This window comes from Myxine glutinosa, chromosome 1 (genome assembly GCF_964187855.1).
Source record: "Myxine glutinosa chromosome 1, kmMyxGlut1.1, whole genome shotgun sequence".
In the NCBI taxonomy this organism is placed as follows: Eukaryota; Metazoa; Chordata; class Myxini; order Myxiniformes; family Myxinidae; genus Myxine; species Myxine glutinosa.
Window position 1 is genome coordinate 255234750 of NC_136261.1, and position 27858 is coordinate 255262607.

Sequence of the window (27858 nt, forward strand, 5' to 3'; positions counted from 1 at the left end):
ACCGCCATCCGGGCATAGTCGATGCCAAGGTGGACTGCGTGGGCGACGGCCCGGGAAAGGCAATCGGCCACCGGGTTGTCCTTTCCGCGCGACGTGCCGGATGTCCGTCGTGTACTCGGACATGGCCGCGAGGTGACGCTGTTGCCAGGCTGACCACGGCTCGGCGACCTTGCCCATCGCGAAAACCAGCGGCTTGTGGTCGACGAAGGCCGTGAACGCACGGCCCTCGAGCAGATGGCGGAAGTGCCTGACCGCCAGGTGAAGCCCAAGCAACTCGCGGTCGAAGTTACTGTACCGGCGTTCGGGCGGGCGAAGCTGCCGGCTGAAGAACGCCAGCGGTTGCCAGGCACCACGCACCCATTGCTCGTACACCGCGCCCACCGCGTAGTCCGAGGCATCGGAGATGAGGGCGATCGGTGCATCGGGCGCCGGGTGCGCGACAATGGTGGCGTTGGCCAAGGCGAGCTTCGTGCCCGAGAACGCCGCGTCCATCTGCCCGGTCCAGGTAACGTCACCTTTGCCCGGCTTCCCTCGAAGGGCCTCATGTAAGGGGCGCAGGAGCTGGGCGATGTGGGGCAGGAACCGATGGTAAAGGTTTACCATGCCCAGGAACTCCTGCAGCCCCTTGATCGTGCGGGGGCACGGAAACCCCTTCACCGCCTCCACCTTGGCCGGTAGGGGGACGGCCCCATGCCTGGTGACGCGGTGCCCCAAAAAGTCGATGCTGGTGACGCCGAACCGGCACTTTGCGGGGTTCACGATGAGGCCATGCTGGCCCAGGCATTCGAAGAGCGTGCGGAGGTGATGAAGGTGCTCTTCGTGGGACGCGCTGACGACGAGGATGTCGTCCAGGTAGACATACAAAAAATCCAAGCCGCGCAAGACGCTGTCCATGAGGCGCCGGAACGCCTGAGCCATATTTTTCAAACCGAAGGGCATCCGAAGAAATTCGAAAAGCCCGAACGGCGTGATGACAGCCGTCTTCGGGATGTCCTCCGGCCTGACAGGAACCTGATGGTGGCCATGCACGAGGTCCACCTTTGAAAAGAAGGACATGCCCGCCAACCGGGCGGAGAAGTCCTGTATGTGGGGGACGGGGTAGCGGTCAGGGGTGGTGGCGTCGTTGAGGCGCCGGTAGTCCCCGCACGGTCGCCATCCCCCGCTGGGCTTGGGCACGATGTGGAGCGGCGACGCCCACGCGCTCTCGGAGCGCCGCACGATGCTGAGCCGCTCCAGCGTGGCGAACTCCGCTTTCGCTACCGCGAGCTTCGTCGGCTCGAGGCGGCGTGCCCGGGCGTAGACCGGTGGCCCGGCGGTGGGGATGTGGTGTTCCACCCCATGCTTGACGGTCCCCGCCGAGAAGGTCGGCCGCGTGAGGGCCGGGAAACCCATGAGGAGGCGGGTGAATTCGTCCGCTGCCGGAAGCATACAGATCAACCTGGCCGGAACCAAACCGCTCAGCAAGCCGCTCGGCGAGCCGCTCTATGAGCCGCTCTGTGAGCTGCTCAACGAGCCGGGCAGCGCGCACGCGAGCGAGCTGAACGTCTCAGCCTGGACAAGCCTTCTGCGCTTTACATCGACCAGTAATCCATTAGCACATAAGAAGTCCGCGCCGAGCAGTGCCATGGGCACGTCGGCCATAACGAACGACCAACGGAAAACCTGCCCTTCGAACCGCAGGGAGAGACAGCGTTTTCCATACGTGCGTATAGACGTACCATTGGCCGCAAGCAACGCGGGACCTCGGCCCGCGGTTTGCTTGTCGGACGTACCGGCAGGAACGACACTCACCTGCGCTCCCGTGTTGCACAGGTAACGGTGTCCGGACAAGGTGTCTGTTATGTACAGAAGGCTGTTTGAATTGCCGACGCTCACAGTTGCCACCGAGCATCGGCTCGCCCGTTTCCCGACCTGCCGAATGAGCACGGCGGGCGACACTGCCGAGCCTCATGGCCGAACTTGGCGTGGAAGAAACACCAGGTAGGCGGCTGCGGCGTCGGAGGCCGCGGTTTTCTTCGCGGCGGCGGCGGTGGTGGTGGGCGGGGCGTGGCGGCGGACACGAGGTGCGGTGCATCAGGGAAAGCCTCGGGAGCCTCGGGAGCCTCGGGAGCGGCGACCACGCCAAGACTCGCCTAGGTGTCCAAAGCCGCGTAGTATTTGTCGGCCTCGGCAGCGAGCGCACGGGGTTCCGTTAACGCGGAACCGGCCAAAGCGAGGCGGACTCGTGCTGGCAGCTGACGTCGAAATAACGCCCGGAATAGAGCGTTCGGGGTTTCGTCGCCCATGAGCGCCAGCATATGATCCATACGGACCAACGGTCGCGTGTCCCCGATCTCGGGGAGGTCCAAGAGGCGATTGGCCCGTGCGTCCACCGTAAGGCCGAACGTGGCGAGGAGGAGACGCTTGACCGCCTAGTACTTGCCGTCGGCAGGTGGATCCCTTAGGACCGATACGATGTGGGTGGCCGTGCCGGGCCCGAGGGCGGCGACCACGTGGCAGTACATGGTCTCGTCCACCGTGATGCCTCGAAGTCGGAACTGGGCTTCTGCCTGCAGGAACCAAATTTCGGCTTGTGACTCCCAGAATTCGGGGAGCTTGATGGAGACCGCGTTGGTAGCCATTGTTGCGGCGGTTTCGGGTGGTCAGCGATGGCTGACTCGAATGTCGGAGGTCACCAATGAAGTGCGCGGTGCTACGCGCGCGACTTGCTACCAAGGAGGAAGCGGACAACGCGGTAAGTTTAATGTTCTTTATTAAAAGAGGTCACTGTAGCACTGGCGCGCTCCGGGCTGCGCGCCTGGTGTATATCCTGAGGCCACGCCTACCCCTCGGCGTGGCCCCCGCCCACTTGGTGCGCGGAATGATGTCACCACGCCAGTGAGCTTCCGTGTCCGCCACAGGGCTATTTTAATGAAATAACAAAAAGATGAAATGGGTCCATTTATTGCATGTTGTCGGAAATAAGGGGTTAATTTAGCATGTCGTACAAAATTGCTGCAACTACAACATCATTTTTCAAAAAATAGAAGCCCAGACGGTTAAAATGAGACCGGTCCCAGCTTGTTATACCTCCGGTAGGTGTATCTCCTAAAATAGAGCCCTTTTTCAGCTTCGGCCACTGCACTAATAGGCCTTAGGCGTTATGTCTCACCTTCGGACCGCTTTGGACAAATTAAGCCCAGGTTTCTTAATACAGTAGTTTATCGTTTGAGTAGTATCGTTTTCGTTATAATAATAATAATATAGTGTGGCGGACACAAAAGCCCACTGGCGTGGTGACATCATTCCGCGCACCAAGTGGGCGGTGGCCACGCCCGAGGGGTAGGCGTGGCCTCATGATATACACCGGGCGCGCAGCCCAGAGCACGCCAGTGTTACAGTGAGCTCCTGAAATAAAGACGCTTATAAGTTACCGCTTGTCCGCTTCCTCCTTGCTCGCAAGCAGCGCGCGTAACGCCGCGATTTACTGGTGACCCCCTTGACGTTGGATCTGCCAGAGCGATCCTTCCACACGCGACGCCATTGCCATGGCCAACTTCATCAAACTTCCCGAATTTTGGGAGGCTCAGGCCGAAGTCTGGTTTGTCCAGGCCGAAGCCCAATTTCAGCTTCGGCGCCTCACCGGCGATGACACGCGCTATTGCCACGTCGTCGCCTCCCGCGGGCCCGGCACGGCCGCTCGAGTTGTGTCCGTCCTTCGCCACCCACCAGACGGCCACAAGTACGAGGCACTCAAGCGGCTACTCCTAGCCACGTTCGGCCTCACGGACGACGCACGGGCCGACCGCCTCCTGGATCTGCCCGAGCTCGGTGACACGCGCCCGTCGGTCCGAATGGACCATATGCTGTCACTGTTGGGCGACGAAGCCCCCAGTTCTCTATTCCGGGCGCTTTTCCGTCGCCAACTTCCAGCGCAGGTTCGCCTCGCGTTGGCCGGGACCGGGCTAACGGAACCCCGAGCATTGGCGGCCGAGGCGGACAAGTACTTCGCCGCTTCGGACACGCGGGCGAGAGTCGGCGTGGCCGTCACGGCCCTCGTGGCTGATGCTGCTGATGCTGCTGCTGATGCTGCTGAACCACAGCATCAGCTTATGCAGCATACGCAGCATGCTGATACGCACCGGCGGGGGATGGCGACCGTGCGGGGACTATCGCCGTCTCAATGACGCCACGACTCCCGACCGCTACCCCGTCCCCCACATTGGACTTTTCCGCCCGTTTGGCGGGCATGTCCTTCTTCTCGAAGGTGGACCTCATACGCGGCTACCATCAGGTCCCCGTCAGGCCGGAGGACGTCCCGAAGACGGCGGTCATCACGCCATTCGGACTCTTCGAGTTCCTGCACATGCCCTTCGGTCTGAAGAATGCGGCTCAGGCGTTCCAGCGACTGATGGACAGCGTCCTGCGTGACTTGGATTTTGTCTCCGTCTACCTGGACGATATCCTCGTCGCCAGCGCGTCCCGCGAAGAGCACCTACGCCACCTCCGCATGCTCTTCGAACGCCTGGGCCAGCATGGCCTGGTTGTGAACCCCGCAAAGTGCCGGTTCCGCGCCACCATAATCGATTTTCTGGGGCACCATGTCACCAGGCATGGAGCCGTCCCCCTGCCGGCCAAGGTGGAGGCGGTGAAGGGGTTTTCCGCACCCCCGCACGATCAGAGGGCTGCAGGAGTTCCTGGGCATGGTGAACTTTTACCATCGGTTCCTGCCCCGTATCGCCCAGCTCCTGCGCCCCCTGCATGAAGCTCTCCGAGGTAAGCCGGGCAAAGGCGACGTTACCTGGACCGAGCAGATGGACACGGCGTTCACGGGCGCGAAGCTCGCCTTGGCTAACGCCACCATGCTCGCGCACCCAGCGCCCGATGCACCGATCGCCCTCACCACCGATGCCTCGGACTATGCGGTGGGCGCGGTGCACGAGCAATGGGTGCGTGGAGCTTCGCAACCGCTGGCGTTCTTTAGCCGGCAGCTTCGCCCGCCCGAACGCCGTTACAGTACCTTCGACCGCGAGTTGCTCGGGCTTCACTTGGCGGTCAGGCACTTCCGCCATCTGCTCGAGGGCCATGCGTTCACTGCCTTCGTCGACCACAAGCCGCTGATCTTCGCGATGGGCAAGGTCACCGGGCCGTGGTCGGCCCGGCAGCAGCGTCACCTCTCGGCTGTGTCCGAGTACATGACAGACATCCAGCACGTCGCGGGGAAGGACAACCCGGTGGCGGATTGCCTTTCCCGGGCCGTCGCCCACGCAGTCCACCTCGGCATCGACTATGCCCGGATGGCAGCGGACCAGGCCGCTGACCACGACGTCCAGGCCTTGCAGACCGCCGTCACGGGCCTCTGCATCACCGAGGTGGCGTTCGACGGCGCGGGCGCGGCCCTCTTGTGCGACGTCTCCCTCGGGCGTCCTCGCCCCATCGTGCCCGCGGGCTGGCAGCGCCAGGTGTTTGACGCCATCCACGGCCTGTCCCACCCGGGCGCGAGGGCCTCCCAAATGCTGATCGCCGACAAGTTCGTCTGGCATGGCCTCCGGAAGGCCGTCCGCGGCTGGGCCAGGACGTGCCTCGCGTGCCAGGGCCCCGTTGGCCCCGATCACGGTGCCGGAACGCCGGTTTGACCACGTCCACGTGGACCTGGTGGGACCTCTGCCCCCCTCGCGGGGTTTCACCTACGTCCTCACCATGGTGGACCGCACCACCCGGTGGCCGGGAGGCCGTGCCCTTGGCGTCGACAACAGCGGCCGATGTCGCGCAGGCTTTCATCGCCACCTGGGTCGCCCGGTTCGGCGCCCCCTCAGACATCTCGTCCGACCGCGGCCCCCAGTTCACCTCGGAGCTCTGGGGGGCGGTCGCGCAGGGGCTTGGGGTCCGGCTGCACCGAACCACGGCCTACCACCCCCAGGCTAACGGCCTGTGTGAGCGATTTCACTGCTCATTGAAGGCCGCGCTCCGGGCCACCCTCCGCGACGGCGGCTGGGTCGACAGGCTCCCCTGGGTCCTGCTGGGCCTCCCGACGGCGCCCAAGGAGGACCTGCGCACATCCGCGGCGGAGTTGGTCTTCGGGCAACCGCTGCGGGTGCCAGGCGAGTTCCTCCCCGACTCCACGGCACCATGGTCCGCGCTCCGCTCTGCAAGAGACCGCCCAGAGGTTCGCCCCGGTGCCAACGGCATGCCACGGGCACCCACCGACGCACGTCGCCCCGGAGCTTCGCACGGCGGAGTACGTCTTCGTCCGCCACGATGCCCACCGGACACCACTGCGGCCCCCTTACGACGGGCCTTTCCACGTGCTGGAGACCGGGGCGAAGCGCTTCACCCTGGATATCGGCGGTACTCCTGACCGCGTTTCGGTAGACCGCCTCAAGCCGGCCCACCTCGACGTGGACCATCCACCGCCAGTGGCCCGACCCCCACGTCAGGGCCGCCCCCCTGCGGGCGGACCCCCGGCACCGCCCAGCCCCGCCGCCACGCCACCCCCCGGTCCTGCACCCATCCCAGGGGCAGCCAGGGGCATCCCACCTGGCATCCCTGCACCCCGGACGCCGCCGATCGCCAGGGGGCGCTTCGGCCGGGTCATTCGTCTGCCCCGCAAACTGGCCCTCCAGGTGCGTTGGAATTCTGGGGGGGCGCGTGTGGCGGACACAAAAGCCCACTGGCGTGGTGACATCATCCCGCGCACCAAGTGGGCGGTGGCCACGCCCGAGGGGTAGGCGTGGCCTCATGATATACACCAGGCGCGCAGCCCAGAGCGCGCCAGTGTTACAGTGAGCTCCTGAAATAAAGACGCTTATAAGTTACCGCTTGTCCGCTTCCTCCTTGCTCGCAAGCAGCGCGCGTAACGCCGCGCTTTAATTGTAAATATAACCATAACACTTTAATTCCAATGTCGTGAATGGAAACCTAATGGATTGAAGCGGTGTATGGTTCATGATCAATGATGACCGGTGTTCGGCACTAATATTAACGGGGGAAGTAGGGAATTAGCCTCAGTTTCTAAATGTTAATATCATTTTCGAAATAATGATAACGTAACGTTAATATCATAGTAAATCTAATCGTAACACTAATCCCTTCGTATTGACTGCAAACGTGTACTGGAAGTTCAAATATATCAGTTTTGTGTCCTTTACGTCATTACGTCTATGATGTCATTACGACGGCTGAGTCTACTGACCAACATTTTAATTTACAAGTAGGCCTACACCCGCTCACTATGGGAGCGGCAGGAAAGGTCATTCCTCTTTGGGGTATATGGATTACAGACGATCTATGGTCGGGTCTCAAGAACATTGGGTGTGTGATCATTTTCCAATTACAAGTTTCTTGTGGAGAGATCGCCAAGTGGTTTAAGCATTTGAGCAAGCACTCCATTCAAAACTCTTAAGGAACGGCTGGCTTGGCAAGCGCTAGCTAGCTGCTTGGTAAATGAGCACATCTCCAACCCTTGTGGGGTACATAGATTACAGTAGATCTTCGCTCAGTTCCTGAAAGTAAAACTTACCTCACGGATGTCGGGATTCCTCAAAATTTCTTTGTTTAATGTTATAAACACCATTAACAATGTTTAAAAAGCTAAACATATGTGTTTGCGGTTTATAATATTTTACAAGTGCGGCTATGCCGCTGTTAGATTTTTGGTCTTGTTACCCTGCGCTCACGAAGCGAAAAGCGAGGTTAGGTATTCAGGTGCGTACATGTGCCGTACGTGTGCTGTGTGCCGTACGTGTGCCATGTGCCGTACGTGTCTGCATTTTAATAATTCATTTTCTCGGCAACCATTGGTCCGATTGACACAATATTTTACCATAGAAGTGCCTCCGCCTGTATAATTTTTTTATTCATAATTATGACAACATATGTCACGTGGTACGGACGCCATCTTGGAAAAACGTTACACCTCTATATCTCCAAAACCGCTCCATGGAAAAAATTGAAACATGGCTCATTGTTAAATACTCCCCTTGAGGAATAAGATATCTTAATGATGATGTCATCGGTGCCTTCGTTATGACGTCATAATTCGACAAGTACAACACTTATCTGATCATTGTGAATTTTTTGTCTCAGCAACTGTTGGTCTGATGGGCACGAAATTTTCACCATAGGAGCGGCTCCTCATGTGGACTATTTAATGATAATCATGACGTCATCGGTCATGTGGTACAGACGCTATCTTGGAAAAACCGAAAAATGTTGCACCTCTATATCTCCAAACCCGGTGCATGGAAAAAATTGAACCATGGCTCATTGTAAAGAACTCCATATGGGGAATAGGTGTTGTTAACGATGACATCATTGGTGCCATATTTATGATGTCATAATTCGACAGGGACAACGCTTTGTCTGATCAGTTTGAAATGTATTGGGCGTGATCTATGCAACAATTATATTAGAGAATATAAATTTATGATGTCATCGCTCACGTGGTCTCGCAGACATATTGGATCAAAGAAAAAAATGTTCAAAAACAGAAGAGTTGGCTCGCAACAAGTTGACCGCAGGGTAAGTATTCTATGAATAGCATCTAGTTTTTTGTATACAGAGCCGAGGCTCATCATGGAAGAGCTATAAAACTGAACGGATCAGGACGAAACGGGACAAAAGGAACAGTGGAGTGAGGGTGGAAGAAATGGGGTGAGGTAAACAAACAGAAGAGTAGATCTATGCCACAGCGATGTTATTCTTTAGCCACAGCGATGTTGTAATGGAATGGTTGCTCCTTTCCGTTTGATCAAGCTGGACTTTATTTCACACAATGACACTACACCTATCAAACACACACATACACGTGAAATACAATCATGAATATACTTCGATAAGGTAGGGTTACATTTCTTATGTGGGATTATAAGTATGGAATAGTATTTTATCCAAAGCATTCCTTATTCCATTCGGAATTCACCATCTGAGCCGCCTGCTCATGGTGTACAGAGCCCCGATCGCACGTGCAGTCGTGTGTTGAATATGCTGAATATGCTTCTGGGTAAAGCGCAGGTGACGTCACGTATAAGACATCTTCTTCATATCATGGCAGATGTTATTGTCCTTTAACCACGCTGTCATGCTGGTCTTGCTATTTAGCTGCCGTGGTGGTCTTATTCTTAGCCACCGTGATGGTCTTTTTCTTAGCCGCCGTGATGGTCTTTTTCTTAGCCGCCGTGATGGTCTTTTTCTTAGCCGCCGTGATGGTCTTTTTCTTAGCCGCCGTGATGGTCTTTTTCTTAGCCGCCGTGATGGTCTTATTCTTAGCCGCCGTGATGGTCTTATTCTTAGCCGCCGTGATGGTCTTTTTCTTAGCCGCCGTGATGGTCTTTTTCTTAGCCGCCGTGATGGTCTTTTTCTTAGCCGCCGTGATGGTCTTTTTCTTAGCCGCCGTGATGGTCTTATTCTTAGCCGCCGTGATGGTCTTTTTCTTAGCCGCCGTGATGGTCTTTTTCTTAGCCGCCATGATGGTCTTTTTCTTAGCCGCCGTGATGGTCTTTTTCTTAGCCGCCATGATGGTCTTATTCATAGCCGCCGTGATGGTCTTTTTCTTAGCCGCCGTGATGGTCTTTTTCTTAGCCGCCGTGATGGTCTTTTTCTTAGCCGCCGTTATGGTCTTTTTCTTAGCCGCCGTGATGGTCTTATTCTTAACCGCCGTGATGGTCTTTTTCTTAGCCGCCGTTATGGTCTTTTTCTTAGCCGCCGTGATGGTCTTATTCTTAACCGCCGTGATGGTCTTATTCTTAGCCGCCGTTATGGTCTTTTTCTTAGCCGCCATGATGGTCTTTTTCTTAGCCGCCATGATGGTCTTATTCTTAGCCGCCGTTATGGTCTTTTTCTTAGCCGCCGTGATGGTCTTATTCTTAGCCGCCGTGGTGGTCTTTTTCTTAGCCGCCGTTATGGTCTTTTTCTTAGCCGCCGTGATGGTCTTATTCTTAACCGCCGTGATGGTCTTATTCTTAGCCGCCGTGATGGTCTTATTCATAGCCGCCATGATGGTCTTGTTCTTTAGCCACCATGGTCTTGTTCTTTAGCCACCATGGTGCTCTTATTCTTTAGCCGTGTGGTACTCTTATTATTTAGGTGTGTGATGGTCTTTTTCTTACCCTCCATGATAGTCTTAATTTTTTTACCCGCCGAGATGGTCTTATTGTTTAGTCACCACGATGTCCTTTTTATTGGCCGCCGCAATGTTCTTATTCTTTAACCAAGGAGAGAAATCAGATACAAACAAAAGGAGAGAGATAAGAACAGCTCAGTATCTTTTGCCTTTATTCCTATTTCTTGCAGGCAGTTTGCAAACATGCTGTCAGGGCTTTCAATAAAGGACTTCCAAGATCATGCATCACATCATATTATCAACCTAATTTGTATCTCTGGTTGTGACATGTCTGAGAAATATATTATTTTGCATACTTGGAGATGTGCAAAATCCAAACTTATTAATTCTAAAACTATGAAAAGCAATATTTACAGAAAATCTCCAACCACTGAACTTCAATTGTTATCTGTACTAGCAAGTTGCCCTTACTATAGTAAGTTACCCATGTCCACATGGGATTCGAAACTAGGTAGGGATGGAGGGGGAAAAATGCAAATGGCATCTTTCAACATCGATCCAGCAAACTGGGAGCAACAATTCAAATTTATTTCCGCATCTGATGCAATTTAAATGCTCTAATGGCGGTGAAGTGTTCCATTTCAAACATTGTTCGATATATGTAGCTTTTTGATGCCTAGGGTCCCTAATAATTTGTATTCGTATCAAAGCCAGTGACCGTTTAAAATTAATTAAATTAATTAATTAATAGTAATTAATTAAAAAATAAAAATAATTAAATTAATAATTAAATAAAATTAATTAATTAATTTATTAAAATAAATAAATAAATTAATTAATTAAAAAATTAATTAAAATTAAAATTAAAAGTTAAAGCAAATTAATAGTGCGATATGCCAATTACTTTTGTTTTAAAATATTTTGGATACTCAAAACTCAAGACCTCATGATTAGGACTTTATGACTATACGTGTGTCGGGTTAAGGCGTTGATACTGTATTTGTACAAGCCATTAATATTTCATAATAGTATCATGAAAAAAGGAAATTTTGCCCATCAAGAATCCACATCCCAGAATTAAACTCAACTCAAATTATATCATATAGGTACAACAGGTTACACCAGATAGACAATTAACTATAGTGGCGATTTAAAAATGCATCTCTTCCAGCTGTATGTGAACTGACAAAGCAGGCCCTGCTGTCAGCCTTTACAGTCATAAGATGATCTATCAGGGGGTGCTAAGCCTTTAGCATGGTTAGAATATCAAAGTACCGACTGTAGTTGACAGGAAAAACCTGTAAGCGGCCATCTTGTACAAATTGGCATTAGGAGGTGAGATTGTAGCAAATTTCCTAGATTGTGTAGAATCTAATTGCCAAGATAATTGTCATACATCTATCTGTCTGTGCATTGGATCAGCTCACATGCATTTCCAAGTTTGCTCACTTTTCAAAAACCTTGTTCTTTTTGTCTCAGGGCAGAAATAAAACTGATTCCTTTGGCACCCAAAGTGTCATCAGCTATAAATCTCTAAATAACATGACCAGGCTTCCCACGGCGAAGGTGCCGGTTTTCACATCCAAGCAGAAGTCATCATGGACCCTCAACGAACAGCAGGTACCGACGCAGCACTTGTATTATTAAATAAAATCTTCTCATAATGTCCTATTACAAATGAAAATTCTCTCATCTAGTCAAAATTGAATCATGTGTATGAACCTGTAGACCATGAAGATATACTGATTTAGTCGGATCCCATACCTGTTTGGGGACATCTGGGTGCACATTACTTTCTGTGAACTCAATAGCTGAGAATTTACCCCTAGATAGGTTGCTGCTTCATTAGTGTGTTGTCATGAAGAATACCAAGAGTGAGCGACTAAACATCTTTTATGGCAAAACTATAAAATCTGTAAATTGAAAGAAAAACAATTTGTCGTACAAGCTTGCGAACTTGCATTAGCAGTGCTAGTTTAGACATGGGAGTGATAGGACAGTGCTGTGCTGGCAGATAATTGTTTGATGAATACGCTGTCCTTCGAAGGAGATTTTATGCCATTCTGCTAGCATTGTTCTGTCTGTTGGCATCTGCTTGTAACATTAGAGATCCCATGCTATCTTTCAAAAAGAATAGGACGACGTTTGTTGGCACTCATACCAAATCACTGCCATGCCTCATTAGTGGTGCAATGGAGAGAGCAAATTTGGTGAAATAAGAATTTGCCAGATGGCTCAGATATGCCATCTGGCAAATTAGCGGTCATGGAGTGAAGTAGCAGCTGCAATCCGAATATCCTATCCAGGTTCCTCCTGATGACTTAATCTTTGCTCTTTACTTCTTTGGGTTCCTTCTGATTACTCCAATGCAGTATTTGGTTTTCTGTTTGTGTTTGTACCATATCCTGATGCTGTGTGGACTGCGCTTCCCTGCTGATGGACCTTTGGTAGCTTGTACCTGTTCCTGTGTTTGAGCCTGGGGAGTAACTGCTGAAATCTATCTATCCGGGTTCTTCCCGACATCTTTGTTCTTTGTTCCTTTCATACTGCTTTCTGCTTATTCACATTTCTCTTTCGTCATTCTAATTCTTGTTTTTTTTTTTTTTTTTATCTATTTTACTCTTTACTTCTTTTTTCTTTAGCTCTCTGCCTTGGAGAAGTGAATTAGAAAAGAAAAATTGTGTAAGGCTGACTTGACCACCTGGATGGGTTTGAGGGTAGTGGAGTAGCGGCTGACACCTGAATCCTATTGAAGTTCTTTCTGATGACTCCAATGCAGTATTTGGTTTTCCGTTTGGTTGATGTAATAACTCAAAAAAATGCAAATAAATAAAACCCTCATGTGTTGGTAATGAGGCCTTTTTGGTCCATCAGAGAGCAAGCCTGCAGGAGCGACTATCCCGCAAGCTGACCTTAGCAGAGTTTGCAAGCGTTGCCACAAATGAACAAACTCCTGGTCACGCCATCACAGGTACTGGGAGCTCCACCAATGAGAAAATAAGACTAAAAGAAGGCAACCATGTCCGTCTTCGGCCCAGGAAAGACAATCCCGCGGGATACATCAATGCTTCTCATGTGCAGGTCTGCCATTTTGTTTTTTGTTTTTACCAAAGATAAGCTGCAATTAATTAAGGGGAAATGTACTGATGGGATATGCAAAAATTGTATTTTTTTTTTACCTCCCATCTCAACCCCCTTCCCAAAACCCCATTTTTAGAGCTGTCAGCTGAAGCCCTCAGATCATTTTTAGATCCCCCCCTTCCTTTTCTCATTTTTTTTCGATTTCAAATTCACTTCCCTTTCCTTTCCAAAACCTCTCATTTTCCCATCAATACCTCATGTATTTATGTTCCCTCGGTCAACCTTCTCTAAGTTAAGTTGACCATTTGGACATTTCTAAGCTCTCATGTTCTCTTGGACAGGCCTGGCTCAACAAAGAACTGTGGCATTACATAGCTACCATAAGCCCTCGGCCTGGAAACAATGTAGACTTCTGGCAGATGGTGTGGGAGCAAGGGATCTGCATCATTGTGTCTGTAGAGGTGAGCCTGTACTTGAACATTTGTCTGGAAAATGCATATATATAAACCACCAAAGCTGTATTTAAAGGGGGGAAGGGTAAGAAATGAAATGGAAAGATGTATCAGAGATACAAAAATGTGGAAGGATGTCAAAAGCTCTGCCATTTTCACCGAAGCATTATGTAGTTAGCCCCTTTTGTTGATTGAATTACATGCTCCTCAGAAAATGCGTAAAAAAAACAAAAAAAATATTTTAAAGTTCAAAACAAAATGTGGAAAAGCTAGCCGTGTGTACCCTGGTTTCCCGGTGTTTCCGGGTGTTTCCGTCGGTTTCCGTGTTTCCCGGTGTGTACCCCGGTTTAGAATAGGTACACTGTATCCGTGCGCATCGTAAGAGGCGACCAAGGGTTGGCGTCAGGAAGGGCATCCGGCCATAAAAACATTGCCTCAAACAGGGAACCATGATTGTCATGGGGCCCGCAAGGCTAACCCCCGCTCTAACGGGGAAAATGGCCTTAAAACGATCATTCATTCATAGCCAACTTTAACATGTCCATATAAGACAGTTGTCCACGATATTTTTTGAAAGTGGGATGTCAATTACTCTTTCATGATTATCATCACTCTGGCTTGCCCTCGAGGCATTTCATTCTTTCAATCCTTTGATTAATTTCAAACTATTTTCTTGGTACCCATCCCATTAAAAATAAAAAATAAAATTTTGTCGTGACCATCAATTATTCCATTTAAAAAATTGTGCCAAAAACTTGACACTTAAATATAGGAAACACTACGTGGAATCATATGAGCGCTGTAAGGTTGAAAAGGTTTGATTGTTGACCTTCCTGGTGCCAGAGCTGTGGGTTATGATCCATTAATAGATGTTATTGTAAAAATGATTGATAACCATTCAGAATATTTACAATTCTATAGATTCATTTAAAGAATGTTGTAATTTTTTTTTGTGGTTTAGGGTGATTATACATCTACATTGTAAAAGGACTCCAGTCTGTCTCTGTTTGTCATGTTTAACTTGATAACGGATTAACGGATTTCAATAAATCCAACTATGGTCAACCTTCTCTAAGTTAAGTTGACCATTTGGACATTTCTAAGCTCTCATGTTCTCTTGGACAGGCCTGGCTCAACAATGTATGGTAGATTCAGGGAACTCCGGGAAGGTTGGTGATGCAAATAAAAAAGGTCATTTTGTGTGTGTGGTTACAAGGGCACATGTGTCGAAACTGCAAATACCAACTTGTGATGCTGGTTATCCCCACACAGAAGGCAGGATCTCCAAGGAATCCTTTTTTAAATTCTTGCTCCATAGATTATCCATCGGAACTATGCCGAGGAAACGGAAAGGCCCGTTTTTTCGCAATTATCTTATCTTCCCCATTCCAAACCTTGATCTTTTCTACCCCGTTAATCCACCCCAAATACACCTCTTTCAAATTACGTTTTCCTTCTTGAAAGTCCTTGTAGTGTCCATCTTGTTTATCCCATGTACGGTGTACCCCATCCCAGCCCTCTCCCTTCTGCAGATCTCCCGATATCCCTGTTCTCTACTGTTGTTGTACTTCCTTCTCTCTCTCCCTCGTCTTCCGCTCCCTTTATTATTATGTTATATGTGTTAGCTCTTACACGAGCCTCGACTGAGTATTGAAAAAAAAAAAAGTACACAAAGGCAGAAAGGAGGAAACTTTAGAGTTTGTTTCCTGCCATGGCCCATACCTAATACGTACCCCCAGACAGTTTGAGGAAAAGAAAGAGGTGGGAGATGAGGGCGAGAAATTATTTTTATTTTGATCTTCCTCTTGGTGTGTTATATATATATTTTATTCACAATTTAGCATTTATAAAGGTTGTGATGAATATCCCATTACCACTGTCCCTCTCCCCTCACTCTGAGTATCTATACACCATTTAATTTTATTCTTCCGATTAACAACAACTGTTTTTTTTAGCAATTACACAACGTTTGGTATTCTGAGTCTTTTTATGTTTAAATAGTTATAACACCATATTATTAACGGTTTTGACTATCCTTAATAGATTCAGCACATACAAACATTCTGAATCATGTTGGTTTACATTTCACCTATTCGACCACCCCTGTCCACCTCTATCTTTTACATACCTTATATCCCTTCCTCTGTTACTTTTCAAAATCCTTTCAACCTCGTTTCCAAACCTCTCCTACTCGTCCTTTTATATTTTTCAACATAATTTTTCTTAATTCTAGCACACCCGTTTCATATGAGAGGGGCAGTGGCAGGTCATTCCTCTGAGGTATATACATTACAGCAGATTTAGGCTGAGGCTTCAGGAACATTGGTGGGGGAGTGGTGTTCATTTACCAAGTTTATAGTAGAGCACTTGCCAAGTGGGTTAAGCATTCCAGCAAGCACTGCATTCAAAACCGTTGATAAGGAACGGCTGGCTTGGCAAGCACTAGCTAGCTGCTTGGTAACTGAACACATCCGGGTTTCCTCCCTTTCAGTTCAGTGTTAAACAGCAGGAGTGACTGTTTAAAAAGGTAATCGATACGTATTTGAAGTTTATAATATTTTTACTTCTGGTAGAAGGTGTCGCTCCCACCAAAACAACACGATAAGATGTTTATACGTGTTAACACGGCATTTGTTCAAGGAGTAGAAACTCCTTGGGGAGGGAGGATATTATTGGTATTAATATTGTTTTGTAATAACACTAACATTATGCTATTATCATAAGCTTTGTTATTCGAAGCAGCCTTGAAAAAATGCCACGATACAGCTATTTTAAAACACGGATATACACCTCAACATGCAACCCCCTTGGCAGAGAAAACCCCCTTGGTGGAGAAACCCCCCTTGGGGTGGGGGCAAATTAATTCACTACAACCTTCATTATGTGACCCTTAGGTCTCCTGTCCAGTTTGGTTGAGATTGGATAAGTAACGACGGAATGTATCGTGGTCAAAAATTGTCAGACGGACAGACAGACACCAAATTGCATAATTTATAATAATAATAATAATAATAATAATTCATTTATTTTGTATAGCGCTTTTCCAGAAGCCCAAAGGCGCTTTGACAGAGTGGAAAACATAATGCATAACAATACATGAAAACAAACAATTGTAAACTAATTTAGTATGATACAACCCACTCCTGCCTACACAATGTGTAGAGACACTTCCTATTTTCTTGCTCTTACCTTGCCATCTCATTGATGGCCTTTTCTTGTCACTTTTCCTGACGGTCTTTCATAATTTAGGCAATATGTAAAATTACAGGTGCCATTTTACCCTTTCAATTCTCCATTTGTTATTAAAGCTGCCATTATTTTTACATTTTAAGAAGATGCGAACGATGTTTCTACCTGACAATGACTTTTCCCTTCTATAAAGGCTTATAAAAATAATTCTTATATAATGCATTATATGTGATATTAATTATTCCCTCAAGTATAAATAATCTTGATTGGTTTGTATCATAAACCCCTATAGAGCCCTCAGCTGTTGAAAGCCGATTTAGTTACCAATGGGCTCTGGAGCACGTGCTGTGCCAACAGGAGATGCCAACACTCAGGATTGTAAATTCATGTATTAGCCGAGTCAGGACAAATTAAAATGGCAGTTCATGTTTAAACGCTCTCGGTCTAATGCAGCTCAACCTCCCCTCAATGTTGGCAAAGCGTTCATAATTACAAAGAGGAAATTGAACATTTATGATTACCAATTTTATTGAAAGAAATTAATGTACCATAATTATAAAGGATAAAAATAGTAAATCAAAGATTATTCTTTTTGTTCAATTGGAGTTGTAAACTATGTCGGTGCATTCGTGGCAAGTTAAAGTCACACCTGCCAACAATTGCCAATATTGCGGCACCTGAAATAACCTAAATGATCACATTCCTACATACCTATATGGGTGAGGCCGAAACCTTTGCAAAACGAATTCGAGAAAAGTTCGTTTCCCTGCCAAGAGAATAATAAAATGTAAGCCAACATGTTTTTTTACCCCACCCAACTTTGCTACGCATGATGCCTTGTATAGAATATTCAGGACAACTTTAAAAAAAACAAAGACTTGGTTATGTGTGTGACTTAAAAAGCATTGGGGCAATACCCCTGGCACTCACCTGGTAGAATAAACAGTATACTGCACTGACTAAAGGTATTTTAAACCAATTTGAATGGTTGCTAGAAGAGAGCGCAGCATGTAGAATCATAATAACATAATCATAAGACTTTAAACAAACAAACAAAAAAATACCTATTTTGGGGGGCAACCCCCCCGCCCCCCTCCCCTACCTCCTCAGACCCCAATTTTTCCAATTCTTTGAGCAAACATTGGTACATCATGGATGATGAAGGTTGTGGTTAAGTTTCATCAAAACTGTGCGTCTAGGTTCTGAGAAAAAAGCAAATACTTATTTTGGGGGGCAAGCCCCCCACACCTCCTGCCTGATTTTGTCCCCCCCCCTCCCCTCCCCGTAGACTCCAAAAAAGGGGCAGATTTTTTTAATGCCGTGAACAAACTTTGGTACATCACTGGTGGTGAAGTTTCATCGAAATAGTGTGTGTAGTTTCAGAGGAAAAAGCTAATTCCTATTTTGGAGGACAAACCTGGATCCACTTCGAACCCCGATTTTTTTTTTAATGCCGTGAACGAACTTTAGTCACAACCCAACAAATATAATTTGTGCCAAATTTGGTCGCAATCCCTTCAACGGTTTCGGAGAAGAAGTTTCAAGTGTTTACGGACGGACTGACGGACTGACGACGCGCCATCACATAAGCTCCCCTGAACTTCGTTCCAGGTGAGCTAATAAGTTAAGTCCAGATATAGACGTGATTTTTCAGTCTCAACAATGCCACTTATGAACACTTTCTCATTGTTACACATACTCTATTGTATTTTGGCCATCCTCTTCATTTTTCTTAATCTGTACTAAGACAATGATAGACTGAAGACCATAAATTTTTTAGCTCGTGCCATTGGGTAATGAAATTAATTTTTCTACACACTTTTTAGACAAATGTATTGAGGCTCACTGAAGAGCAAAGCAACAGGAGGCAAAGGGATCAACAGACAAATTGGGGCAAAGTAAAAAGGAGTGAGATGACAACAAACATGCACCACAGCATGAGTAGAGGAAATTGTAGGATAAGGTGAGAATGGGGTCTCGGTGGATGTAAGAATGATCCATAGTGGAAATGGGAGAGACCTGTCTGATGTCGTGTTGCTGAGCTTTACTTTGCTGAAGAGAGGTTTTAGGTGAAATTAACTTGAGGCCCATGAGCTCCAATGTCTGTACCACTCCCAGAGGCTGACCACAAAAATATATTGGGGAATTTGCCTGTCAGTCTTCATAGAAAGATAAAGTGAGGATACAGGCCTTTATTTCACAGCTCAAAGAAGGGTTCCAGGTAGACAACCAGTTGTATATTTTATTCAGATTGGCAGAGTCCTGCTGCCATTGTCTGCCTAGTGGAGGAGGATGTACTATCCTGCACAGGATGGAGTAGTCTACAGTGTGATATAATTAATTTTACAGTGCCAAAAATTATATCATATCATATATACAGTATATATAAGAGAGCCGTTGGTCTCTCTGTCGGTGTGTCGCCATTTTCCTCAGAGATGACTGAGCAGATCTTCGTCAAACTTTCAGAGGTTCATCAGTGAATGCCTGAGAGTGTTTTAGGCCAAAAAAAAACCTTTAAAAAAAATTAGGTTCGTTTTTTGGGATTAAAAAAAATCGCTCTATAGGGCCTAAGTCTTTTTGATTAATGACAGTTATAATTATATACAAGTACACATTCAAATAAATAAATACAAAACGATTCGCAAACATTTGAACACAAATAAATCAAACAATTCCGGAAGTGTACGAACTTGATAGTAGGTCTACTTCTTCTTCCTGAACGTCATCATACTTACCTCAGAAACGTGATGAACGGTGCATTCACCTGCATATATTCAACGAAAAGGTAAAATGATGATTTGATATTTGTGATGGATTCTGATTTGGATGTAATTGCTTTTCCATTATATTTGCCCTCATTTCAAATATGTTAATGTTTCTTTTTCGCTTGAGCAACGCCGGTTACTCCAGCTACAAACGCTTATGTACTTTACTCGGGGTACAAATACAAATACAACTCTGTCTGGGGGGTAACATAGGCTATGTGGCCGCGGCCTCATGCGGGGGTGTGGGGGACTGGGAGAGGGGCATAAATTATTTATGTAAATGTACCGTGTAGCACCAACTGGTGATGGTGGCAGAGGGTATTACAATTTTCTTTTTAACCTGGGCAACACTGATGTTATGAAGCACTCTTTGCATGGGAAATTTTTTCCTCCTTCCCTCCTCCCCTCCCCCAAAACGGAGGGGCCTGTCAAAGCCACCCCCCCCCTCACACCCCCAAAGATGTATATGTCGTACATCTTTCCCCTCACCTCTCGCACCCCTCCCCCTTCCACTTCCCCCACTCCTGCTGGTACTCCTGCTGGTACTCCTGCTAGTATCATATATATCAAGGATATATATATATATATATTGGTTTGAGAACACTACCTTGAGGAACAATGACGTCAAGTATGGGTGAGGGCAGAAGTTCAGGAAAAATAAATTTGAATGAAATAAAGGAAGCTGTATTGAGGAGGAGAAAAGATAAAGGAGTTTTAAAGGAGAGAAGAGCAAGTGGTGTAATTTTATTTGATGAACACCAAAGATTATTTTATGAACAAAAAGATTGAGGCCAAAAAACAAGAGTTCCCCCTGGGTGGAAAAGCAAAGGAAGGAAATGTGAAAATATAATCAGAATAGGGGTAGCGCAGATGATTGGCCCACAGTAGATGAAAGAGGGGACGAGGGGCTTCAGGGAACTTTTTAGACAAACAAGGAGCATTCCAGATGGCACTAACAGTGCTGGCCTACTGGCCTTGGAAGTGACTCTTGGAATCCAATGCATAGTGTGGCTCCAGTCACAAACTTGGCAGAGAAGGGGACCCGAGATTATGCGCCAGATGATTCAGGCCTCTAGGTTTCTGGCGGCAAGCCTGCAGAAACACGGATTCCGAGGGTACCCTCTAAAAGGCACACCAGGAACAGCCATTAAGGTATAAAAATCCCATAATCACCCCTCTCCCATCCGGCAGCTTGCCTCAAGAGTTTGCAACAGAACTAATTTTGCGCCAAAGGCTCCTAAGGGACAGGTGGTGGGACCACCCAGCCTACCACCTTGAATTATAAATGCACAAGGTTTGAGGTGGGTGGAGGGGGGTAGAGGATGTGCTGAATTAGAGAAATGAAAGTTGAGAAAGAGAAGGGGGTATGGTTGGAAAAAGAAGGGGATGAGAGTGTGGGGGGTGTAGTGAGAGAAGGGAAAGAAAGTGGAGATTATATGTATAAAATAAAACGTAACTTTCCTTGAGAGGAGGAACAAATAATAAAAACTATAAAACATTCAAATGTCATTTCCATGCCAACTAGAATGGCACTCAGTGGGGCGCATAACTCCACCGTCCCCTCAAGACCTTCCCTCCCAGCTCTCCTCCGCATCCTCACGGTTGAAAATGAATACGGTATTCAATTTTCCTTTCAGTCTTTTTTTCCTATTTTATTTTTAACTGTTGCGGGGCTAAGCTCCTCCTTGGGTGGATTGAGGTGTCAGAGCGGCACTCCGGTGCTCTCCGGCAGCACTACACCCCAGCGTTACACCTCCCAACTGCCAGAGTACATTTGGCTGCGACTTTTTCTCCACTCCCATCTTGTCTGTGTTGTACCATCCTCCAAGCAGTGACTACTCCATTTACATCTCTTTCTAGACAACATGGACCAACTTTTAGCCACTCATTCCAACTTTCTCTTCCTCGTATGTGGTCATTTCAATTGTCAACATACCAATTGGCTGGACGTTGGTTCCTCTTTAACCAACCATGGCATTTCAGCAAAAAATGTCCATAACTCCATTGGACTGACTCACTCTGTGAATCTTCCAACCCAGATTTCTGCCAATGGCAAATCCTCCCTTCTGGACTTGGTGATGGGAAACCCCCCCACTAATGTCTCCTGTTCTTCTTCTGCTCCAATTGCTTCATGACTTCCGCCACCAAAGGTGGATGGAGGTTGTGCTTTCACCCCTTTCTGTCTGTCTGTTTGTCTGTCTTTGTTTGTTTGTCTGTGAACAAGATATCTCAAAACGTTGTGAACGGATTCGGACGAAATTTGGCAGAGAGGTAGTGTATGTGACAAGGACAAAATGAATAGATTTTGGTGAGGATCTGGATTCGGATCCGGCTGCTGTATATTTTAAAGTGATTCTTCCCTATTGGGAGATTGGGCCAAAAACGATAAATAGCAGGATATCTCAAAACGTTGTGAACGGATTCGGACGAAATTTGGCAGAGATGTAGTGTATGTGACATGGACAAAATGAATAGATTTTGGTGAAGATCTGGATTCGGATCCGGCTGCTGTATATTTTAAAGTGATTCTTCCCTATTGGGAGATTGGGCCAAAAACGACATATAGCAGGATGTGTTCAAAAAGTTATGGTCGAGTTCTGACATGGACGAGTTATGACAAAACTCGTTGCATAAATTGGGTGGGTGACAATAACAAGCTGATTAGATTTTGGTTCAGGTCTGGATCCAGATATGACCTATCGGTGGGATACAAAACGTAAACTGTTCACCTGGTGGAGGTATGCTCTCTACTGAGTGCCATTCTAGTTTGATCATGCATTTGTAAGAAGTTAACATGTCTCTGGCTATTCTAAGAGAGCTGCGTCAGCACGGCGAGTCTGGCAATTCACTCAGGAGACTGGCAGGGACTGCAAGCAGCCATCTCTCTTCAGGACTGGTTTCATTTATATGCCATTCCTGATATTAACACAGCCTGGAAATTCTTCCCCATAAACCTGCTGTTATGCGCATATCCATCCCATCTCGTCTTCAGTTATTCAGTCTCTGTATTCATGCCTTTCTTCCTGTCCATGGGACATTGATTCCTGTGATGAGGCAGTTGCCTTGAAACAACTTGCGTTCTCTTCCTGGAAGGCAAATCTGACGAATGTCCATCACAGATCATTCCACAAATCCCACAACAAGTGTGTGCCCACTTTCAGGAGACCCAGAAAATAACATCTAGCCAACCTCAACGTTGAAGTTCCATACTTGTCTCCCTCCTCTAAAACCTAGTGGTACCTTGTCTGTCGCTGGCGTATGTTCTCCTTCATCCATTCCTTCACTTCAAATGGCATCACTGCTGCGACACCGCTCGTGAGAAGGCCGAATGCCTCAATTCTGTATTTGTTTCCCAATCTTGTGTCCTCAACCCCTTGCTGTCTTTACCCACCATATATTGTTGTACCCAACTGCTCCTGGACTCTGTCTTTTTCACCTGTCTTCATTTCCTGCGATGAAGCTAAGTCTATGGGCTATCATTTTCACATTGCAGACAAATTGGTTTCTGTATTCTACCACCTTCTTTCTGGTCTTGCGCACTTTTCTTTCTCTCTTTCTCTCTTTCTTTCTCTCTTTCTTTCTCTCTTTCTTTCTCTCTTTCTTTCTCTCTTTCTTTCTCTCTTTCTTTCTCTCTTTCTTTCTCTTCTCTCTCTCTCTCTCTCTCTCTCTCTCTCTCTCTCTCTCTCTCTCTCTCTCTCTCTCTCTCTCTCTCTCTCTCTCTCTCTCTCCTCCCCTCAGGTTTCTGCAGGATGCACGCGGTCTGCTAGTAATTCCCTCTTCTGTCAAAAATACAGAATCACATCTCACATCCACTCATTTGTGCCTCTTTTGTCACATTCAAGACAACTGTTCAACACGAGCTCACATCATCCCCCATCCAAAACCATTATGTACCCCTGTTGATGCACCCCAAGCACACCTCTTTCTAAGTCTACAGTTTTTCCTTCCTGAGAGTTTGCTTCTGTATCCATCTTGTCCTCCCCTAGCCATCATTCCTACCCATATCCCTTATTTCCCCAAGTCTTCCTTTATTTTGTCCCACAACCATGGACCCCCTTTCTTTCTGCTGTTCCTTTTGTTCTGTTATGTCCTGATCTGTTATATTTTCTCGTTCCTCCTCGAGCGTCGACTTTGTTAAACACTCCCACCCACCCTCCCCCACCAACAAAAAATTAAACCAACTACTGCATACAAGATAACCACATTTGTTTGATCAATTGCGTTGAAACCTGTCCTCCAGGAGAATGGGAGATATGAGGAGGAACTGCAGGGCCAAAACCCTGACCAAGGCATCTATGGCGAGTTTGTGGTGAACTGTGGCCATCCTGGAACGAAAGGGACGTATGACATACCAAGCCTAGAGCGACTGTTGTTGGTCCACCTTCCCAGCAAGCAAAGGAGGCCACTGTGGAAGCTTTGTTATAAAGGTGCAGCAGAACATGAGGAGCAGAAAGATACACGTGCATTTCTTGGTACGTGCAAAACCGATGATGTAACCTCCTCCTCTTTTCATTAGACCCTTGTATGCTGATGTGGATTTCCACTTTTAATTGTATGCAAAGCGTCTGCCAGGTAACGTGAATTTTTGTTGTGCATATTTTGGTGAAACCATTGCAACATAATCAAGAGAATAAATGACATGAGTATGTATAAACAGATAAATTAATTAAAACCTCAGCTGTTGGAACAATTAAAAGTTGCTTTCTCCACAATTTTCATCTCCATACGTTGATCAATAACCCTTTGGCCTAAGGTTAAAGTATAAAAAGAAAGTAAGAGCAATTGTTCAGAGAAAATGATAAAATTGTTTTTGATGGAATATAAATATTTATTGTCATTTAATTTTGCACATAAATGCTCATGACATTTCTTGCAGCAGGACGTGTGGGAAGATCATTGTATTTTAACATAAATTACCAGAATGTTAGTTGGTGATTGGACAAATCAAGAGGGTGTGTATGGGATGTGTGCTCAGATGCAAATGATAAACTAGAAAGTATCTGAAAATGCAAAGCCCGTCTGCGTCCATTTGTATTCAGATGTCTTCTTCTTCTCCAAACCACACTTCGAAAACTCCACACTTCGAGTGTCTCCAAACCCACATTCAGATGTCTCCAAACCACACTCCACACTTCGAGTAGGCTCAAAATAACAAAAACGGTTTAAAAAATATTTACAAAAAGAAAATTGATGATTTTATGCTACCTTGACCTTTGACATTTTGATCGAAGAAAAAAACTATGAGCTCCTACCTTTTGATTAGTGAACCAATTCAGTGACCCGACATGCAAATTCTATAAATTTTAGATATGATATGGGTAAGACATGCAAATTCTTTAAATTCTTTAAATTTCAGGTCAATCAGGTGAAAATTGGAGATTTTACGCAACATTGACCTTTGACATTTCAATGAAATAAAAAAAACAAGCAGCTCCTACCTTTTGATTAGTGAACCAATTCAGTGACCCCATATGCAAATTCTTAAAATTTCAGGTCAATCTAATGATAATTGACGATTCATGGGATGCTGACCTTTGGCCTTTTGACCAAATTATTAATTTGCCTTCTCCATATTCTCATAATAAAGGTTTTTTTTGTAAATTTGATGACAAAACTCAAATGGTGAATTGCCACTTCAGATCAATCTAATGATAATTGACGATTCATGGGATGCTGACCTTTGACCTTTTAACCAAATTATTAATTAGTCTTTTCCATATTCTCATAATAAAGCTTAAGTGAAAATGTGATGACAAAACTCAAATGGTAAATTGACACTTCAGGTGAATTGGATGAAAATGGATGATTTTATGTGATCCTGACCTTTGACTTTTTGACCATTTGACAAAATTATTAATTGGCCTTGTCCATATCAAAATAAAACTTTGGTGAAAAATTTATGACAATAGCTCAAATGGTTAAAAAAAATTACGGCCCGAACAAACACACACAAACAAACACACAGAAGTGATTACAAAACCCTGTGCTGTGCAATGGAAGGGCTAACAAGCGAATCGGCAAACAAAATATAGGCGTAGGAAAAACAAAAGTGGCCATCTTTTCATTACATATACAAACGTGGACAAATTGAGGTTGAGCTGGTGTATGGAGGGTAAAGGCCACACATGAACCCCAACTGTAAATCGTATATTAACCTCATGGTTTGAGCGTCCGCTTTGAGTCTGGGGGGTCGGCGGTTTGAGCCCCGACCGAGTCCTACCAAAGACTTTCAAAAAGGGTACGTGCTGCCTCCTTGCTTGACTCGAAACATTCTAAAATGAATAGAGCATGGACATACAATTATTGATTGGTAACCATTGTGCAGGCTTTTAATAAGCTTAATGGCCTCCTCCTGTGTTGTTGGCGTTACTTGCAAGGGAACTCTTACCATCTTCACACAATATTAGATCCATCTTCATACAATACTTAGATCCATCTTCATACAATATTTGTATCCATCTTTATACAATACGTATATCCAACTTCATTCAATATTAGATCCATCGTCACACAATATTAGATCCATCGTCACACAATATTAGATCCATCTTCATGCAATACTTAGATCCATCTTCATACAATATTAGATCCATCTTCATGCAATACTTAGATCCATCTCCATACAATATTAGATCCATCTTCATGCAATACTTAGATCCATCTTCATACAATATTTGTAACCATCTTCACACAATATGAGATCCATTTTCACACAATATTTGTATCCATCTTCATACAATATTAGATCCATCTTCATACAATATTAGATCCATCTTCACACAATATTAGATCCATCTTCATGCAATATTTGTATCCATCTTTATACAATACCTATATCCATCTTGACACAATATTAGATCCATCTTCACACAATATTAGATCCATCTTCATGCAATACTTCTATCCATCTTCATACAATATTTGTATCCATCTACACACAATATTAGATCCATCTTCACACAATATTTGTATCCATCTTTGTACAATACCTATATCCATCTTCACACAATATTAGATCCATCTTCACACAATACTTAGATCCATCTTCAATCTTCATACAATATTGCATCTATCTTCATACAATATTAGATGCATCTTCATACAATATTTGTATCCATCCTTATGCAATACCTATATCCATCTTCACACAATATTAGATCCATCTTCACACAATATTAGATCCATCTTCACACAATAAATATTAGATCCATCTTCACACAATATTAGATCCATCTTTACACAATATTAGATCCATCTCCATGCAATATTGCATCTATCTTCATACAATATTAGATCCATCTTTATACAATATTAGATCCATCTTCATGCAATATTAGATCCATCTTCATACAATACTTGGATCCATATTCATACAATATTGCATCCATCTTCATACAATATTGCATCTATCTTCATGCAATACTTAGATCCATCTTCATACAATATTGCATATATCTTCATACAATATTAGATCCATCTTCATACAATATTGCATCTATCTTCATACAATATTAGATCCATCTTCATACAATATTGCATCTATCTTCATACAATATAAGATGCATCTTCATACAATATTAGTTCCAACTTCATACAATATTAGATCCATCTTTATATCATATTAGATCCAACTTCATACAATATTAGATCCATCTTTATACAATATTAGATCCAACTTCATACAATATTAGATCCATCTTTATACAATATTAGATCCATCTTTATATCATATTAGATCCAACTTCATACAATATTAGATCCATCTTTATACCATATTAGATCCAACTTCATACAATATTAGATCCATCTTTATACAATATTCGATCCAACTTCATACAATATTAGATCCATCTTTATATCATATTAGATCCAACTTCATACAATATTAGATCCATCTTTATACAATATTAGATCCAACTTCATACAATATTAGATCCATCTTTATATCATATTAGATCCAACTTCATACAATATTAGATCCATCTTTATACAATATTCGATCCAACTTCATACAATATTAGATCCAACTTTATACAATATTAGATCCAACTTCATACAATATTAGATCCATCTTTATACAATATTAGATCCATCTTTATACAATATTAGATGCAACTTCATGCAATATTAGATCCATCTTTATACCATATTAGCTCCAACTTCATACAATATTAGATCCATCTTTATACAATATTAGATCCATCTTTATATCATATTAGATCCAACTTCATACAATATTAGATCCATCTTTATACAATATTAGATCCAACTTCATACAATATTAGATCCAACTTCATACAATATTAGATCCAACTTTATACAATATTAGATC

General features: G+C 45.5%; 1 protein-coding gene across 2 annotated transcripts in view; it reads left to right on the top strand.

Moving 5' to 3' along the window:
* Positions 1–27858, top strand: part of LOC137436490 (tyrosine-protein phosphatase non-receptor type 14-like) — a 67506-nt gene that overhangs the window by 18353 nt on the left and 21295 nt on the right. For both annotated transcript variants that reach the window (XM_068130338.2, XM_068130330.2), the window contains 4 exons: positions 11519–11659; positions 12914–13120; positions 13462–13581; positions 23767–23998. In XM_068130338.2, the coding sequence (XP_067986439.2) occupies positions 11519–11659; positions 12914–13120; positions 13462–13581; positions 23767–23998 (700 nt within the window). The remainder of the gene's footprint in view (positions 1–11518; positions 11660–12913; positions 13121–13461; positions 13582–23766; positions 23999–27858) is intronic.